General features: G+C 34.0%; 1 protein-coding gene across 2 annotated transcripts in view; it reads left to right on the forward strand.

The window, feature by feature from the left end:
• The window catches only part of Gsk3b (glycogen synthase kinase 3 beta), a 161,212-nt gene that overhangs the window by 74,553 nt on the left and 68,043 nt on the right, over positions 1-18,616 (forward strand). For both annotated transcript variants that reach the window (XM_005327628.5, XM_005327629.5), the window contains exon 3: positions 9,322-9,405. In XM_005327628.5, the coding sequence (XP_005327685.1) occupies positions 9,322-9,405 (84 nt within the window). The remainder of the gene's footprint in view (positions 1-9,321; positions 9,406-18,616) is intronic.

The following is an 18,616-nucleotide window of genomic DNA, read 5'->3' on the forward strand; positions in this document are numbered from 1 at the left end:
TGTTCTGTTTTATACTCATGCCCTGTGGATAGCCAGTCTCACATTATGTCCTGATTTACTTTTTCTGAGTTTCTTTCACACAAATGAGCAGATATGTATAATTTTCTTGGTTTCTTACACAAAAGGTAGCACAGTTGAGATGCTCTTTTATATTTCATTTTTTTCTCTTAACTGTATTTGCTGGCAAACATTGTACATTATTAAGAGACTTTTTGTCATTCTTTTCACAACTGGATAATTGAGTCAACCATTCTATTTGTTGATGTTTAAGTTGCTAATAGTATATTGTGATCTAAAAGAGGATTGCTGTGAATAATATTGTGTCATGTATTTTTGTATTACAGATAAGTCAGAGTAAAGCAATAGAAATGGGACTGTTGACTCGAAACTACTTTACATTCTCTTCAGTAATATATGACTATATCACTTAACTTTGCCTACAGAAGTACCTTTACATTTTCAGTTTTAGCTAGTTGCTAATCTGACAGGTGAGATGGTACCTTATAGTTTTAAGTTACAATCTTCTTATTTTGATTGCAATTGAGCAGTTTTTTTCATCTGTTCAAGATCCATTTTATTTGTTTTTTGTGAGTGCATGTGAATTCACCGTCTCCTCTCTCTTGCCTACTTTAGTGGCTTTTTGGTTTTATCCCATTCACCCCATGAGTTCATTATTCTGAAATAATGAACTTTTGTGTGTTGTATTTTTTTATTTTTGGCTAGATGACAGTTCCTTCTTTTTCCTCCTATACTATTGAATTTATTATTCTTTAATCTTATTTCCTTTCGTGTTATGATTAGAAAGCGTTTCCTCTATGCTCAGGTTAATGAGAAATTCATCCTTTTTTTTTTAAACTACATTTTTCACATTTATATTCTTGATCCATTTGGAGTTTTATTTCTATGCATGGTATGAGTTACTGATTTAATTTTATCTTCTCTAAATAATTAACCAGCAGAGTACATTTATTAGAAAGTGTATCTTTGTTCCAGTGTTTTGAGCTGTTCCTGTTATTATATGCTAAATTTCCATCTGGGTCTGTTATTGGACCTTCAATTCTACCCCACCAGGGTATTTGCATAATCCTGTGAAGCTACTACATTAATTTAATTATAGAGGCTTCATAATATTTTAACACTTGGTAGGATTAATCTGTCCTTCTAGCTTTTCCTTTCGTATTTTCCTACCTATTTTTGATTATTATTCTGTATGAACTTTGTTATCAATTTGTCTTACTCCATAAAGAAGTCTGTTGGTATTTTTAATTAAGATTTCAGTAAGTTTGTAAAAATAAAGAGTTGACATATTTTACTTACATAGGCTTTTGACATTTCTTGTTAACTTTATTTCTTAAGTATTTAGTTGTTTTATTACTATTACATATTTTTGCTATTTTTTTAACATACATGCTAAAAAGAGGCAAACTACCTTATTCAAAGCTCAGTTTTCCATTGTCTCACCCATTCTTGTTAGAATTTAAGTTTTTTTTGTTCTCCTCCCTTACTGTTAACTCTTCAAATAGTGTAGCCAAAAAATAAAATATGATATGTTGACCAATTTCATTCATTATCACAGTATAATAGGAATTTCTCTGAAAACTTAAGGTCTATAGTTTAATATCTAAAACTTACATAGCTGCTGCTTAGAATTTCATTATAATTAGTAGTTTCCAGAGAATGGTTGGAACAGGGTCTTTTTGCCCAGTTAAGTAAACCAACCGCTGGAACCTCCTAGTAGCATTGAGAGGCAGGTTTTTTGTGGTAAAAAGATAAGAAGAAGAAAGGTTATGAGTGGAAAAAAAGAAAGCCAAGAATGATTATCCCTGTCAGTAGTCACATAAACCATCTGAGAAATGTTAAGCTTTTAAAATAATTTCTAGTACAATAAACTTTGTTTCAGGAATGTTTGACCTAATGATTTGAGTGCCTCCCCTACTCTCTGTACCCCATCATACTGTGACAGATTATGTAATTAAAATAGACCTCATTTGGGTGATTTGGAAATGTTTATGAGAAGAAATGCTTGTGTTGTAGGGGTAAAGCTCAGGTAGGTACCTAATTAATGTAATTGACCTTTAATATTAAGACAGAGAAGATTAATCAACCCCCAGAAGTACTTAGGGTTGTTGGAAGTGACTTCCAATTTGAAAATCAGTAAGTGGTATTTTTAATTAGTAAATGATCTTAGCTTCATTAACTATTAATTTCAGTTCTTGTTTGAACTAAGTCTTAAGTATCTGGTCTGTGGCTTAGTTACATTTGCACTGAGGTTGGGATGAAGGGCAGGGGCAGTTGATGTGAAGTGTCACCATTTTATTGTGAGCAGAGGGTAGTCCTGCTTTTATTATACACTACTTTGAAGAGTAAAGAGAGCTAATGTCTTATTTTGATCCTTAAAGATATGATTAGTTTCTAAATAAAATCTGAGACAGCATAAAAGAAGACAACCTTTGTCCTTTAATAGTTTTGAAAGCTTGAACATATCCATTAACTTAATGAGACTGTTTCATCATCTGGAAAATGGGGCTGTTAGTACTATAGCAAAGCTCTGGCTCAATATTTGGCGTGCGCGCGCGCAAACACGCAAATCCTCAGCAAATTTTATTGTGTCTCCTCCCTTCTTTTTTTTTTTTTAACCCTTGCATGCTGTGTGAATCTAATGAAGCAAAAGATTATGAGAACATTTTAAAACTCCTTCTGTTATTCACTTGGAATTGTCCCCCTTCCTTCTTTGTTTTATTTCTTAAATTTGGTAAACCTATTTTCAGGCACCAAATTATTTATATTTATAATGGCAATTTAGGTCACTTGTGTAAAGTCTGTTTACTGATAAAAGTGACAGAACTTGACAAATAGTTATAATATCTTTATGTCTTATGTAGCAGTGTTGTTTGGCTCATGGAGACTTACAGTTATCAAATGAAAGCTAAAATCCAGCTAGAAATAAAAGGGAAGAAGACCAGCAGATTGAATAGGAGAAGTCTTACACTGTAGTATAACTCTAAGAAAGTAATAACAAAGCTGATGGGAGTCCTCAAACCCAAGTTGTCCTCCCAGAGGAGTACAACATCTCCAGGAAAAGAACTTCCACTGAGTATGCCTGCTGTGCTCAATCATTGGCTGGGAATACCTTATAGGAAGCTTTAATTTACCCCAGCAAGAGAATGGGCTTGAGAGCTTAGTAGCTACCACCATTGGTCTTTGCAGCGGGGAATATGAGAGGCAAATTTTCATAGTCACCACAAGTTTCTTAAGAATACAGACTTTTAAAAAATATTCCATATTTAATAATTATTATTTATTAAATACATACTATATTCCAGGCACTGTATTAGGCATTACATCTATAGCATGATCTAATCCTCACAAAATTATATGTAAGGTAAGGATGCTAATCCCACACATTAGATGAGAGAAGTGACCTCCAGAATAATTAGATAACTTGCCCAGGTAAACTTAGATACAACATGGTAGTGAGTGAATTCTGGCATATATTAACACAGTTCCATATAATTTTAAAAGTTATTTATATATCTATTCCATTAATTACTCATTGCAGAGATATTAGAGAAGAATAATTCAGGATATTCAAAAGTTGGCTTTATACAAAGGCTGTTAAAAATAAATATAAGACAAAATTATGATTCTGAAGTGTCTTAGCCTGGATCACTTTTTAAAAATTGGTTTCTTATACCTGACAATAGAATTCATTTGGATAAAATTATACAAATATGGAATATATCTTATTCTAATTAGGATACCATTCTTGTGGGTGTACTCAATGGTGGTGTTTACTTAGGCATTTTCATGTATGTACATTGGGTTGTTTAGTTTTTGGTGTTGAGTTTTCTTGAGTTCTTTGTGTATCCTAGAAATTAATGTCTTATCTGAGTTGAAGGTGGCAAAGGTTTTTTTCCCATTCTGTAGGCTCTGTCTTCATGCTTGCTTCTTTTGCTGTGAAGCTCTTTAGTTAGATCTCATCCCATTTATTGATTTTTTAAATTTTATTTCTTGCACTGTTAGAGTCTTGTTTGAGTCTTGTTGGAGTGTGAGGCCTACATTTTCTTATTATGTACAGTGTTTCTGGTCTAATACCTAGGTTTTTGATCCATTGAGTTGATTTTTGTACAGGATGAGAGATAGAAGTTAAATTTTATTCTACTGTATATGGATTTCCTGTTTTCCCAGCACTATTTGTTGAAGAGGCTATCTTTTCTCCAATGTATGTTTTTGGTACCTTTGTCTAGAATGAGATAACTATATTCATGTGGGTTTGTCTCTGTCTTCTGTTCCATTAGTCTTCATGTTTGTTTTGCTGCCAATACCATGCTGTTTTTGTTACTGTAGTCTGTAGTATAATTTAAGGCCAGATATCGTGATGCCTCCTGCTTTGTATAGCTTGCTAAGATTTGCTATTTCTATAAAGAACATCAATGGAATTTTAGTAGGAATTGCATTGAATATGTATAGTGCTTATGATAGTATAGTCATTTTGACAATGTTAATTCTGCCTATGCAAGAATCATGGGAGGTACAGACTTTATGGTACTTTCATACTTTAGAAAGTGACTAGGTAGGGTGATAAGTAAAAATGTTTTACACACACGTATATATATTAAAAATAAGCTTAATTGAATTTTCAGGGACTTTACAGTGGCTGGTTTGGAAGGATTCTGTTGATATTTGAGTTTAACTTATATTTAATTTTATTGCCTTCACTATTCCAGAGGGAAAAAATTGGAGATATGATGCTTGTGGTCCCAAATGTGCTCTTTGTTTTCACTGGCTTGAGATAAAGAGAAATAAAACCTGATTAAATGTATAATATGCTTTTCAAGTTTTCTCACCATTTTTTGTCTTTATCGTTATTTGGTGTTTATGTTGTTCCATGTTCCTGTAAATCTGTGGTACGTTCAGAAGCACTATTTAATATCAGGAGTTAAAGAGTTGCCTTGCCTCCCCCACTTTTTTATTTGTGTATTATAATGGACTCTGTTACATATTAATACATGCAAACAAAGTTGATGTTTTAGTCAGCTTTTTCACTGCTGTAACTAAAAGATCTGACCAGAACAATTGTAGGGGAGTATACGTTTATTTGGAGCTCATGGATTCAGAGATCTCAAGTCCATGGAAGACCAGCTCCATTCTTCGTGGCTCAAGGTGAGGCAGAAGAACATCATGGTGGAAGAGTGTGGTAGAGGAAAGCAGCTCATATGATGATTACCAAGCAGAGAGCCAAGCAGAAATATTTGAAAAACTTGACTTGAAATATGGGAGTAAAACTTGGTAAAGGAAGTTGCAATTTTAAAGACAATACTACCACTAAAGAAATGCTAAAGGCCTTACCCAGAGACAATAAGAAAGATGGCTTGAGGACATCTCACGAGCTGGCAAAACTATACTCTTCTCAGGCACAAGGTAGTAAAACTAAAAATTTGAGACCACTGGGGCACCCTTACACAATGTGTTCAGCCAGCTAGGCATGCAAAGGCTCCTGCAGCCAGGATCCCTCAAGCCTTGGCTACTGCTCAAGTAGATCTTGGCATCAACCGTGTGGTTCTGGTTGTGCAGGATTGAAGGATGCTGGAGTTAGGGGGTCCTGAGACCTTCACCAAGATTTCAAAGGAAGGCCTGGGTGGCTAGAAAATGTTCCCCAAGGTCAGAGTCCTGTGGGCAGGCCCTGAGAGTACAAAGCCTGGAGATGTGAGGAGGAAGCCCAAGCTGCAGTAGAGATCCCAAAAATCAAGAAATGACAGTAATATGGGACATTGTCCTAGGAAAGTTTCAGAAATTGAGCAGAGACAAACCAACAGAAAGGGCATTTGAGCTACAACCAGCAAGGCCACAGGGGAGGAAATACACATGTCATTTGGAGAAAACATCACAATGCCATGTGCTCTAGACACTGGATACAAAACTTACAGGATTTGTTTGCCCAGCTGGATTTCATTTTTGCTTTGGTCCCATCCCTTCTTTCTATGCCCTATGTTTACCGTAGACCTTTACATATTGAACACTTGTAAATTGCTTTTGATTTTTCCAGGAGCTCACACTGCAAGATTGCCTTGAGTCTCAGAGAAACATTGGACTTGAACTTTTGGGCATTCTTGGATCTATTAAGACTGTGGTGACTCTTGGAAATGGATTAAATGTATTTTCCATTGTGAGATGAGTATGAGCTTTTTGGCCCCCCAAAAAGTCTAGATATTAGGTGTCCCCCAAAAGCTTGTGTTTAAGATAATGCAAGAAGGATTGGAAGAGAAATGGTTGAATTATGAGGGGATTAACTGAGTGGAAACTGAAGGCTGATAGAGTGTGGTTAGAGGAGGTAGGTCATTGGGGACGTCCCTTTGGGGTATATATTTTGTACCTGGCAAGTGAGTCAATCAGTGTCTCTGTCTCTCTGTCTCTCTCTCTCTCTGTCTCTCTCTCTGTCTCTCTGTCTCTCTCTGTCTCTCTGTCTCTCTCTCTCTCTCTCTCTCTCTCTCTCTCCCTCCCCCTCTCTCTCTCTCCCCCCTCCCTCCCTTCTGAGCCTCATGTGAGCTACTTCCTGGTACCACATTCTATTGCTTTGATGTTCAGCCTCACTTTGAGCCTCAAGGATGGAGCAGGCTGTCTATGGACCAAGACCTCTGAAACCTGGAGCCTCCAAATAAACTTTTCCTCCTCTATAATTGTTCTGATGGGTTCTTTTATAGAATTTTTTATATAATTGTTTTGGTCTGCTCATATCAGAGAAAAAGCTGGCTAAAACAGTTGGCCAGTATCATTCACCATTGTTTCTCCTTTGCCTCCCTGTCTCCCTCCCAAAGGTTGCTTTTTTATTAGATTCACTAAAACTTTGTATTTGTTGTTGGTGTTCAGCTGCCTTGATATTTTTTATAACAGTTTTACTCAGATACAATTCATATACTGTACAATTACCTTTTTAACGTTTATAATTAATTGGTTTGAGTTACGGGAGTTGTAAAACTGTCACCTACTGTGTAATTCCAGAATAGTTTCCTCACCTCAAAAAGAAACCCTATACCCATCCTTTTTTTCATCAGTACCCATCCTTTTTTTCCCACTATGCTCTGGAAATCACAAATTCACTTAATATTTGTTGGTATGTATGGACTTGCCCATTCTGGACTTTTCATATGAAGGAAATCATACAATATATTATTTTTCATGTTTGGTTTCTATGTCTTACAGTAATGTTTTTTAGGTTAATACCTATTTTATCATGTCTCAGTATGTCATTCTTATTCCTGGTTGAATAATATTTCAATTCATGGATCTGGTATGTTTTGTTTATCTCTCTATCAGCTACTGAATATTAGGAATGTTTACGTTTTGGGGCTTTTATAAAGATGATGCTATGAATACTTGTGTACAGATTTTTGTAGGGACAGTTGTTTTCATTTGTCCTGGGTTTATTCCTAGGGGTAGAATTTCTGGGTCCTATGGTGATTCTGTGATTGAAATCTTGAAATTTTTATCTTTTTTCCAAAGCTGTACTGTTTTACAATTCCATAGCAGGGTATGATCACTGTACTTTCTCTATATCTTTGGAAACACTTATTTTTAAAAATTATTTTCTTAAATTGTCAATGGACCTTTATTTTGTTTATTAATTTATTTATATGTGGTGCTGAGAATCAAACCGAGTGCCTCACACATGCTAGGCAAGCGCTTTGCCACTGAGCCACAACCCTAGCCTTGGAAACACTTATTATTATCCTTTTTAAAACATTTATTTTCTAGTTGTTGTTGGATGATTATAATCTACTTTTTGTTTAAACCTATCTTAGTGGATGTGAAAGGGATGTCTCATTGTCATCTTGATTTGCATTTTCTGATGCTAATTATGTTGAACATTTTTAAGTTAAGTGTGTTTATTAGCCACTTGTACTCCTTTTTGGGATTAATGTCTATTAAAACCCATTGCCTATTAAAATTTTTATTTTCAAATTAAAATATTCTTGGGCTTTTTTGGGGGAAGTTTTAGTTTGACAGAAAAATGAGTCAAGTACAGAAAATTCACAAAAGCTACATTTACTGTTGACCTTGTTTCCCTTATTATTATTGTCTTTCCTTAGTATAGTACATTTTTAACATTCACTAAAACAATATTGACATAGTTCTAATTGAAGTCTAGAGTTTGCACAATTATTTACTTTGCAGGGTACAGTCTATGGTTTTTTTTTTTTTTTGTAAATGCATCATGACATTTATCTACTGTTACAGTAGATTACAAAATAATTTCAATGAACTGAAAATCTCCTGAGCTCTACCTATTCATCTTGCCTTCCCTCAAAATCCCTAATTATCATTGATCTTTTTACTGCTACAGTTTTGACTTTTATAGATGGTCATTGTTAGAATCATACTGTATATACTTTTCAGATTCTTCAAATTGACTTTTATTGCTTAGCAATATGCATTTAATGTACCTGTATAACTTTTCATGGAATGATAGCCCATTTTTTTAGTGTTGAGTAATATTTCATTTCTGGCCATGTAGTTGGCATTTTGGTATTTTTAACAGCCATTAGAATATTGTTGGAATGTATATTCTTTGTTAATAATCTACTTAATTTATTACAGTAGAATAAGATATTAAGAAATCATATTATTTAATATTTTATTTTCAGCAATGTGAGCATAACTTTGAACTTTCCCAAAGAAAGTTTGTGTAGTCTATAAATCTGCCAGGACTCTGTATGTCTTTTTTAAAAACTTAGCACCTGAGCCCCTTTCATGGAGTTAACTCCTAGTTTTTTTTTTCACTGTAACTCAGAAAACAATAGGATTGTAAGAGTCTCCTTTGATTCCTGCTTAATTTTTTTTTGAAAAGTTTGATTTTTTTTAATTATAGTTGCAAAAAAATTTACATAAGTAACAGCAGCTTATTTCAAATATTTCTTACAAATCCTAAACTGGTGCTTCTCAAGGTCCACGTGGTAAAGTACCAGTTTCTATAATTTCCAATTCACCAGACTGATAGTTTTGCTAGAAAAGTAAAAGTTTTAAAAATATAGAATATAGGCCTCAATTCTTATTATCAGAATCATAGATAAAAATTTAGTCTGCCAAATTGCTATAAAAGATTTTAAACATTCTCAATTCTGTATCTTATATTGCTGAGCAGTAACAAATAGTTCATGGACTAGTAATAGTTTGCAGTTAAGTTCTGGTGTATAGACTGTATTTTTTAATAGCACATACATAGCTTGCTATTTAGGGTGCTTAATGTTATTTCAGGAGCATCTTGGTGATTATGATGTATAATTGTTGTCCTTTAAAAATTATTTTCATGTGTTTTCTTTTCAGAATCGAGAACTCCAGATCATGAGAAAGCTAGATCACTGTAACATAGTCCGATTGCGTTATTTCTTCTACTCAAGTGGTGAGAAGGTAGGTGTGACAGATAGTATGTATTGAATATTGTGATAAACTTGGTATTCTTCCCATCCCTTTACCCTAACAAAATAGTTTCGCTAATTGAATGAAAGCATTCAAAGCATAGGCCCCAGTGATTTTGAGCATAAGAAATGGTCATTGAATATCATTAGTTATAGCAGGAACATGCTAATAAGAATATAAAGGGAATGATTTTTTAAGAATTTTCTCCTTTTTTAAAAAAAACAGCTATCTTTAGTTCTAGAAGGTTATATTTTTTTCTTGATACTTCTATGTTTTTTATGGAATCCTCATTTCATCTGTTTATTATAAGGAGGAAAATTATGTCATTTTGCTAAGTGGAAGTTGATGAGAGGTGAAGAGAGGAAGTGGGAGGACTCTGATAGGAATAGAATGAGGGTTAAACATTAGAAAGCAAGTTTAATTGGTCTTTGATCAGAGAAAAAAGATATAGTATTATATTACAGAGCTTATTATAAATTGTCACTATTTCTGATCACACTTAGTTTTGTGAAAGTAAAGGATAGTTAAGACTTTGAGCTGTGAATGTTCGTCTTCCTTGGTCCTCCATTGGTCTTTCTCCTCAGAAGATGTAATAACTTATGGCACTTTAATCAGTGGAGAAGAAAGCAAAGAAAACCAGTTTCTACTGTTGTACCTTGGTCTTTTTCTTTCTGCCCGTCCTTTTCCCCAGTTTTAATATTTCCTTAAATTTTTTTCTTTACTAGTTTTGGATGGGGGACCTGGCAAGTAACATGGAAATCAGGGATTTTTTTTGGTGGTGGTGGTTGTTGTTTTGAGAGGCAAAATAAATATGACTTGAATAAATTCACTTGATATTTTGGACTTAAGATTTTATGCATATAATATGTAATGTTCTTAGATCCATAATGTCTCTTGATTTCTAATCCAGTATTAATTTACTTAACTGTTTGTAGATTAATCATTTTCCATTAAACTGTACTTAGATTTTCTTGGAAATTCTTTTTCTTTTCCCACGACAAACCCAATGATATAGAAGAAGACCTATGTATTTTAAGGCAAGGTGATGTGATATCCATGTCTGTGGATCTATTATGTGTTGTGTATATATTTGTGTGTCATAGCTAATATGTGTGACCAGCCATACTTAGTAAATATGTCCTTTATCAACACTTGTTCCTTAGTCATTTTTAAGTTTAAATTGTGCCTCTGTTTGTATTGTGAATTGTAAACCTCATAGATATTTTTAGTTCTCTTATTTCTAAACCCAATTACTTGGTTTATGCATCTACTGCCTATTACTCTCTTTAATATTATCTATTTTGGCAAGTCTTTGTTTTTCTGTACCTTTCCAAATAAGATTGTGAAGCATATATTATGTTCCCAGCACTCTTAAAATGAAGTTTTGCATCCTCATGGCTTTTTGTTATTAGATGCTAGACATCATAATACCCCAGGAAGTAAAGGTCAAGAGTTATTTATTTTTGTGAGCCACTAGATTACATATAAATTCATTTGCGAAGGCCTCCTTACAAAGTTCCTAAACATTTTCTCTTGATTACTTATTTTAATTTGTATAGCCCTCCCTGTATGCCACATACTTTTAATGCTTTATAAATATTAGCTTATCCAACTTTTATGAAATTCAAGTGTAGAAAGGGTAGAAAGTGTAGAAATTCAGACTTTGAAATGTAAGATACCTAATGGCTTACCCGTCTGGTTTTGGTTAGGTGGGAAACCCCCATCATAGGCAGCCCTTACCACAGACTTAATCCTGCCTTCATGGTAACAATTGATCAGCTGTTATCTGAGTACTTCAGAGCAAGACTTTCTCCCTGCTACTGCTTACAGCTTCCTATTTATCTTAAACATTCTTACAGATATAGAAATGTGATTAATAGAGGTTAACAAGGACAGTGAACCTCTATTAGAAAAAAAAATAGACTTTCAAATATTTTACATATCTTAGAACTTTCTTTTTTAAAAAAAAAAAGTGTTTTTCCAAAGCGCAAATCATTTTATGTTAACAGACTCAAATTATGAGGGTCCCTTGTAATAAGAATCTGTAACAGACTTACAGAGGCTGCCTTCACTAAAGCAGTGACTCTTTACCTAGATCTGCAAATGCTCTGTGGGTATCTGAAAGCAGGGTAAAGCTTGATATCTCAGCCTTCATTTTGTATCTGTTTTCTTTCTACCCTTAAACTTTGTCAAAAGAATAATTTTAAAAAGAAAAGTTTTCCGAAGATGTGTAGAAATACACAGGTTTAAGACTTCCCATAATCTTCCAAGTCACCAAAAAGATCATTTCTTTTTGTCACTCATAATCTGCACTTATGAATTGTTCTATAGAACTAACATATTACTCAATATATTAGTGAACTAATTGTAGACATAGGAGAAGATAGGTTCTGCTCTAGGGTTGAGAGCTCTGAGAGCTCAGGAATGAGTTTCCTTTGCTGTTAGGGAGGGATCTAAAAGTCTGTGAATTTCTTACAAGTCTCTAGAGATTACTAATTTCTGAATGTGTTTGTAGTCCTATATTTGATAGATTTTTTTTCTAGCTAAGCATTGCTTTTGTGTATTTATGAGAAAAGTTTTGAAGAATGAAATAATTAAGTTTGAGATGGCCTATGAGACGTGCACATAGAGATGTCCAGGAAGTACATACTTGGACAACTTCTTACAAGGTTCTATGTTACATTGACAAGGTTGGATAGAGAAGGTGTGTGGAGTTTGGAGGAGGAAGAAGCCTGGATGTTGTTTAAGATCAGGATAATAAAAGGTCAACAGTTTGACAGTATTTCCTTCTGTTCCTAGAATTTTTTGAGGGGTAAGAACAAACTTCATTTGAGAATGATATAAGGAAACCAGTACCCTTGGGTGAGATTTAGATTTTTGTCTAGGGGAAGATAGTAAAAAGAAACCTTCATGAAGAAAATGAGATTATCTGGCAGTTTCTTTTTTGGATTTCAGAGAGCATAAGGGAAAGCTTTGGGAAGGAGATCAGTGATAAGAATACGAGCCTCAATGAGGCCATGAGGAGGCATTAGGGGATGAGTTGAGGTTATTGCAAAGATCAAAAGGAACAAGAATTCATTGTTTCAGGATTATAGAAAGGCTCTGGTAGGTTCTAGGTTAGATGAGTTCAAAAGGTGTATGGAAATTTTAGAAATCTGCCATATTCTGTACCATCTTTAACTCTTTCCCTTTTTGTCATTTTCTTTCAGTCTTTCTCCACTGCTCTCTATTGAGTCTCTGTCTCCCTTTTTGGATTTCTGTTTTTCTGTCTGTGGGTTTTGTCTCTTTCTCTTGGTCTTTGTTACCCACTTCTTTCCAATTTCCTTTCCCTCTGTAACTCTGCCTCTAGTTTCTGCTCTCTTCTCTCTTGGTTATTATATTCTGTGGTTCTCCATCAGTCTTTTTCTGGGTTTCTGTACCTCTCTTTTGTTGGATTTCTATGTATCTTACTTTCTTTGTATTTGTGATCCTCTACAAATTTCCTTATAGATTCGTACCTGGCTTGAATTTTTCTGTTTCTTAGTGTCTTTTCTCTCTGGGCCTTTATTATTACTCCCTTTTGATTTAAAATATATATATATATTTTCACTGTCACTGTCCTAATCTTTGAGAGTTCTATGTATCTTATTCCATATGTGCATGTTTATATAGGTATATATTCTTAACTACTTAAAACCTTTCTGAATATTAATGATCTAATTAAACTTCCCCTATTATATCATAATGTTTAGTTATGTAATATTCTGTTAAGTTGTATTATGTAATATTTTCTATTTCCCTTTGGTTATTTTTAATTTTAGAATTGTAGCTAACCTGTTTTTGCCTATAAGCATTTTTCAGCTCTGGGTGTAGTTAAATTGTTATTTCTATAATATTAGGTAAACATTTTTATTGACTTCAGAGTGGCTGAATGAGATGTCCATTTTAGGGAGCTTCTTTGTGTTGTATTTTACCCTGTCATTTTAAAGACTTGGTAACTAGAAATATTTTGGTTTCCATTCCAGTTGTGCCACATGATAGCACCTTATGACTCTGGGCAAGATATTTACTTTTGTAAGTTTGTCCCCTGCCTTCTGTATAGTAGAGATTTTGTAAGGAACAAATTTAAAAATGTTTATCCAGTGCTTATAGCACCTTGCATGTAAACATTAATTTATCATTTTACAATAGCAAATATATATATCACACTTGTTGTGCATCAGATATTGCCCTGAGCTCTTACCTGTACTTTGTAACTCACTTAAACCTCCTTATACCCCATGTGAAGAATTGTTACTGTTGTTATCTCAATTTTTATAGAAAAAGAAACCAAGAAAATACCATTTAAATTACCCGAGTTATACAGTTATAAATGAAAATGTTGGGAGTTAACCCTAGGCAGTCTGATATCAGAGTCTTATAATATGCTTTTCTATTTAGCGTAGAATGTGAATTTCTGCAGAAGCAGTATACCAGAAAGGTAACATTGAAAAATACCTTAGCATTGATGCTTGAATAAGGGAATATTGTAATAGTAGCAGTAGTAAAAATAGTTTTTGTAGCAATAATAATAGTAGTAGAGGTAATAGTAATGATAGCTAAAAATTAATATATTCTTTCCAGGGCATTAATCTAAACACTTTACTTTTAGTCATTTAATCCTCACAACAGTCATGGAATGGAAGCAGAGAGAAGCTAAATGACCTTCCCATAGAATCACTCAAACCAGTGTTTTAAACTTTGGGTCTACAAAAGATGTGTGACCCTTCTCAAATGATTGTGTCTTTTATTATCATTACTAATACTTCTACTACTATTATTACTACTGCTTCTATTATAATATGTCCTTATTCAACTATCATTACTAAAGATTATGTATTTTTTAGTGAGACCTAGATTGTATCTTTTATTAGATTCTGAAAGAGTTCTCTACCCCAAAAAGATGAAAAACAATTTATTGAGTCATTCATCTAAGAGACAAGGAGATGTGATTATAGCTAACTGTATAAATATTAAGAGCAAATGTTTTAATTTTTTTGTAGGGGAAATACTGGTGACAGGGGTCTATAAACACTGAGCTAAATCCCTGGCCCCTTTTGTTTTTTATTTTGAGACAGGGTCTTGCTAAATTGCTGAGGCTGGCCTTGAACTTGGAATCCTCCTACTTCAGCCTCCTGAGTTGCTGGGATTACAGGTGTCCACCACCATACCCAGCTATTGTGTTTTTAATTAAATGAAACTTCTAAGTTATAGAAAGAGTACCTCATCAACTTTACAATCTGTAGCTTTCTCCCCCCTTTCTTTTTCTTTCTCTCTACCTTCCTTCCTGTGTGAAAGTCACAAATAGCAAGGAATTTTATTCACATGCATAAGGGCACACATACATGCACAGTTGTTTTCATAAACTTGATTCCTAGAAATGGCATTGCTGAGTCAAATTGGGAGTCTGTATGTCTTCACTTTTGGCTGAAATGGGTTAACCTATTTACTTTCCCAAAAGATTGCATGAGTTTTGAGTTTCCACCAGAATGGTGTTGTGGTGCATTTTGGAAAGTGACCTTTTCTCATACTTAGGTTTCTTAGGATTGAATTATCTTTTCCTGTTTGATAGGTGAAAAATGATAACTTCATTATATTTTTTATTATATTTCTTTAATTATTAGTAAGGTTGAACATCTTTCCACATTTTTGTTGGCTATTTGTGTGACTGTCTATCTTCATGCTCTGTGTTGGTCAGCTTTTCATCTTTGGGACAAAATACCTGAAAGGGAGGGAAAAAACAAACAAACAAACAAAAAACCTTGGAGGAGGAAAATTTATTTTGGTTCATGATTTCAGAGGTTTCAGTCTATGGTCAGCAGGCTCCAGTGCTTTGGGCCTGAAGTAAGCAAAACATCAATGCCAAAGGATACAGTACAGGAATGCCACTTACCTCATGGCAGACTGTAAGCACGGAGAACAAATGAGAGAGGAAGGGGCTGGGGACAAGATATACTCTACCAGGGTGTGCCACCTATTACCTACTTCCTTCAACCATACTCCACCTCCTACAGTTTTTATCACCTCTCAATAATGCCATCAAATGATTCATTATTTGCATTAACCTACTCATCAGTGCATTAACCTACTCATGAGGTCTGAACCTTCATGATCCACTCAGCTTTCTAAAGGTCCTACCTCTGAATATTACTGCATCGGTGACCAAACCTTCAACACATGAACCTTTGGAGACATTCCATATCCAAACCATAACATCTTTCTTTTCATTTTTTTTCTATTTGAATATTGGTCTTGTCTTATTCAGTATTTAAATAAAAACAAATTAGTCCTTTGACATGTGTAACTGAAATAATTATTCTCCTCCTAATTGTCATAGTTTTTAGAAATAATTTATGTGATATTTTTTAAAGTAATATAAAAGTTTCATATTTTTATGTAACCAATTTGGCATATTTTCCTTAATAGCTTATAGCTGTTTTTGTCCTCCAAGGTTTGCAGAAACACTCATATTTTCTTCTAATACATTTGCAATTTTTTTTTTTTTAAAAACATCTTTTTGTAATTTGGGTATTTATTTTAAGATGTCAGATGGGGGAGAAAGCTTACCTTACTTGTTGTTTGCTAGCTGCTTACCTCCCCTTTCCATTCCTTCCCCAAAGTTTCAAAGCAGAAAAGATTTGCCCTAATCCATACACCCTTTGCCTTTCATGTTATTTCCATCTCGCTAGCCCATTTTACCCATCAGAGGAAAGATAATTGTTGTGAAATTCTTTTGACCCAATTCCAAGGAGAATCCTGGTCTACCATGACACTGGGTTGAATGTCTTCTTACTACGTGTTCTATGATACACTGTTTTGTATCCCATTATGGTTCTATTTAAAACTGTAGCCTTAAGCCATTTTGTTTTCTTGACCTCAGAAGTTATCTGGGCATAAAAATATTATCTATTTTCTGGAGACATGATAGAGTTACCCCTGCTGTTTTTGATTTGTTAGGTATAATCGAAGTCCTGTCATTTAAGTGTCTTTAATATGCAAAAAATGTTGTCTAAATTTATACCTTCTTTTTTTTTGAGGTTTTTGAATAATACCCACTTTGTATAAAAATATAATTCTTTTCAAAGTAGCAGTAACTTCTTAGCCAGTTTTGGAAGCCTAGTAACAGCTCTTTGAGTTTAGTACTTTCTTATGTTGGTGTGAAATAAGTGTTTTTATAATCTACATCTGAAGTCCTATTCTTTAATGTGTTTTATTTCTGTATCAGCTTTTAACTTTTACAACTAATCTGTGAGTTTTCTAGAATTCAGTCAGGTAATCCAAGAGAGATTACATTAAGAAAACAAAAGACCTGAGTTGGGTGCCACTTCACCTGCCTGTAATCCTAGCAGCTTGGGAGGCTGAGGCAGGAGGATTGAGAGTTCAAAGCAATGGCAAGTCACTAAGTAACACAGTGAGAACCTGTCTGTAAATAAAATACAAAATAGGTTGGGGATGTGGCTCAGTGGTTGAATGCCCCTGAGTTCAATCCTCAGTACCAAACAAAAAGAAAAAAGAATGAAAAGAAAAGAAAACAGCAGACCCTGAGAATGTTCCAGGAAATTATAAGTGCTAAAAATGCTGAATTCAGCCCTTTTCTCTTATGTTTCGGAGGGTTGAATTCTCCCCTTCCTCAGGGATTATTGTTGTGGCTTTAATTTACATTTAAACATTTATAAATTTAAAAAGATAATTTATTTGAGCCTTCATATTTTTCATAAAATAATAGTGTTGAACTTATAGCATACATTATTTGTTAACCATCCTTTGATGTACTGCACTTTGCTGCTACCATGAATAAAATATGCTTTAAAAAGGGATATCATCAGTACTTTAAATGAGGCCTGAAATCTGCAACACAGTACTTCTGTCATATCCTGTTGTTGTATTATGTTTTTCATTAGCAATCTCTCAACGAAGGTCCTTTTCCATTCTAGTCATTTACACCTATCATTTACTTTGCAAATGGATTACTGCTGTGTATATCTTGATTCTGTCTGGTCTATCATTCTACATAATAAATGTATTTATTTTTTTTTTAGAGAGAGAATTTTTTAGTATTTATTTTTTAGTTTGTGGTGGACACAACATCTTTACTTTATTTTTATGTAGTGCTGAGCATCAAACCCAGCGCCCCGTGTATGCCAGGCGAGCACGGTATTGCTTGAGCCACATCCCCAGCCCTCTATATAATAAGTTGATAGGGCTCTATTACATTTCATGTTGTAAATTTGGTCTTTCATTCTAGCCCATTAGTCTTAAGCTTCAGTCTTCCATTTTAAGCCATTTTTCCTAATTTTTGTGTCAATCTTAGTTAGCTGTGTTAAAATTAGAGATTATATGCTGACTGTAAAATCTTATCTCCTAATATGTTTTATTTGACTAGGTAGCACATTGCTCTTTTTTGGCGGGGGGGGATGCTTTTAATAAAGTCTTGCACTGGTTGACCAACCACTGTCCCTTAATGCTTTACAGAGTTTGGCTATACCTTTACATTTATTATTTAGCTATTGAAGGTATTTGCCCTTACAACCCCTCGTAAATGCACTTATAAAGCAATTATAAAGGACAGAGTTCATAGTCTTACTACAAGAAAACCACCATTGAACACAACAGTAGTCTTTTATTCTTTGTATTCTTCCCTTTTAGAATGATTGTTTAGCAAATGAAATAAATTGTAACCCAATGCTGTGCATATCTGCAAGTTGTTAATATATCACAATTAACTTTTCTCAAATGATTTATTAAAATAAAAAGTTGTAATTAAGAGTTTTTTAAAAATAGTTTTTACTTATAAATGAACACAATATCTTTATTTTTGACTTATTCATTTTTATGTGGTACTAAGGATTGAATCCAGTGCCTCACATGTGTGAGGCAAGTGCTCTGCCACTGAGCCACAACCTCAGCCTGTTATGAGTTTTTTTAAAAAAGAAAACTTTGACATCTGAATCCTCTTTGTATCTGCCATTCACTTTGACCTCACGTTGTGATTTGTTTTCACTCCACCTGAAGTCCTCCTTGCATACTCAATTTTCATTGCCTCTTTTATACCTGCACACTTAATTCCTCTGCAGTGGCTAGTGATATACAGTAAATGCTGAAAATTTAAATTCTCTACTTCAGTTTGGTAGCTTAAGATAATTTCATATTTGGAAATTATGGAAGTTTGTTTACCTGTAGTTTT

This window comes from Ictidomys tridecemlineatus, chromosome 3, assembly GCF_052094955.1.
Source record: "Ictidomys tridecemlineatus isolate mIctTri1 chromosome 3, mIctTri1.hap1, whole genome shotgun sequence".
In the NCBI taxonomy this organism is placed as follows: domain Eukaryota; kingdom Metazoa; phylum Chordata; class Mammalia; order Rodentia; family Sciuridae; genus Ictidomys; species Ictidomys tridecemlineatus.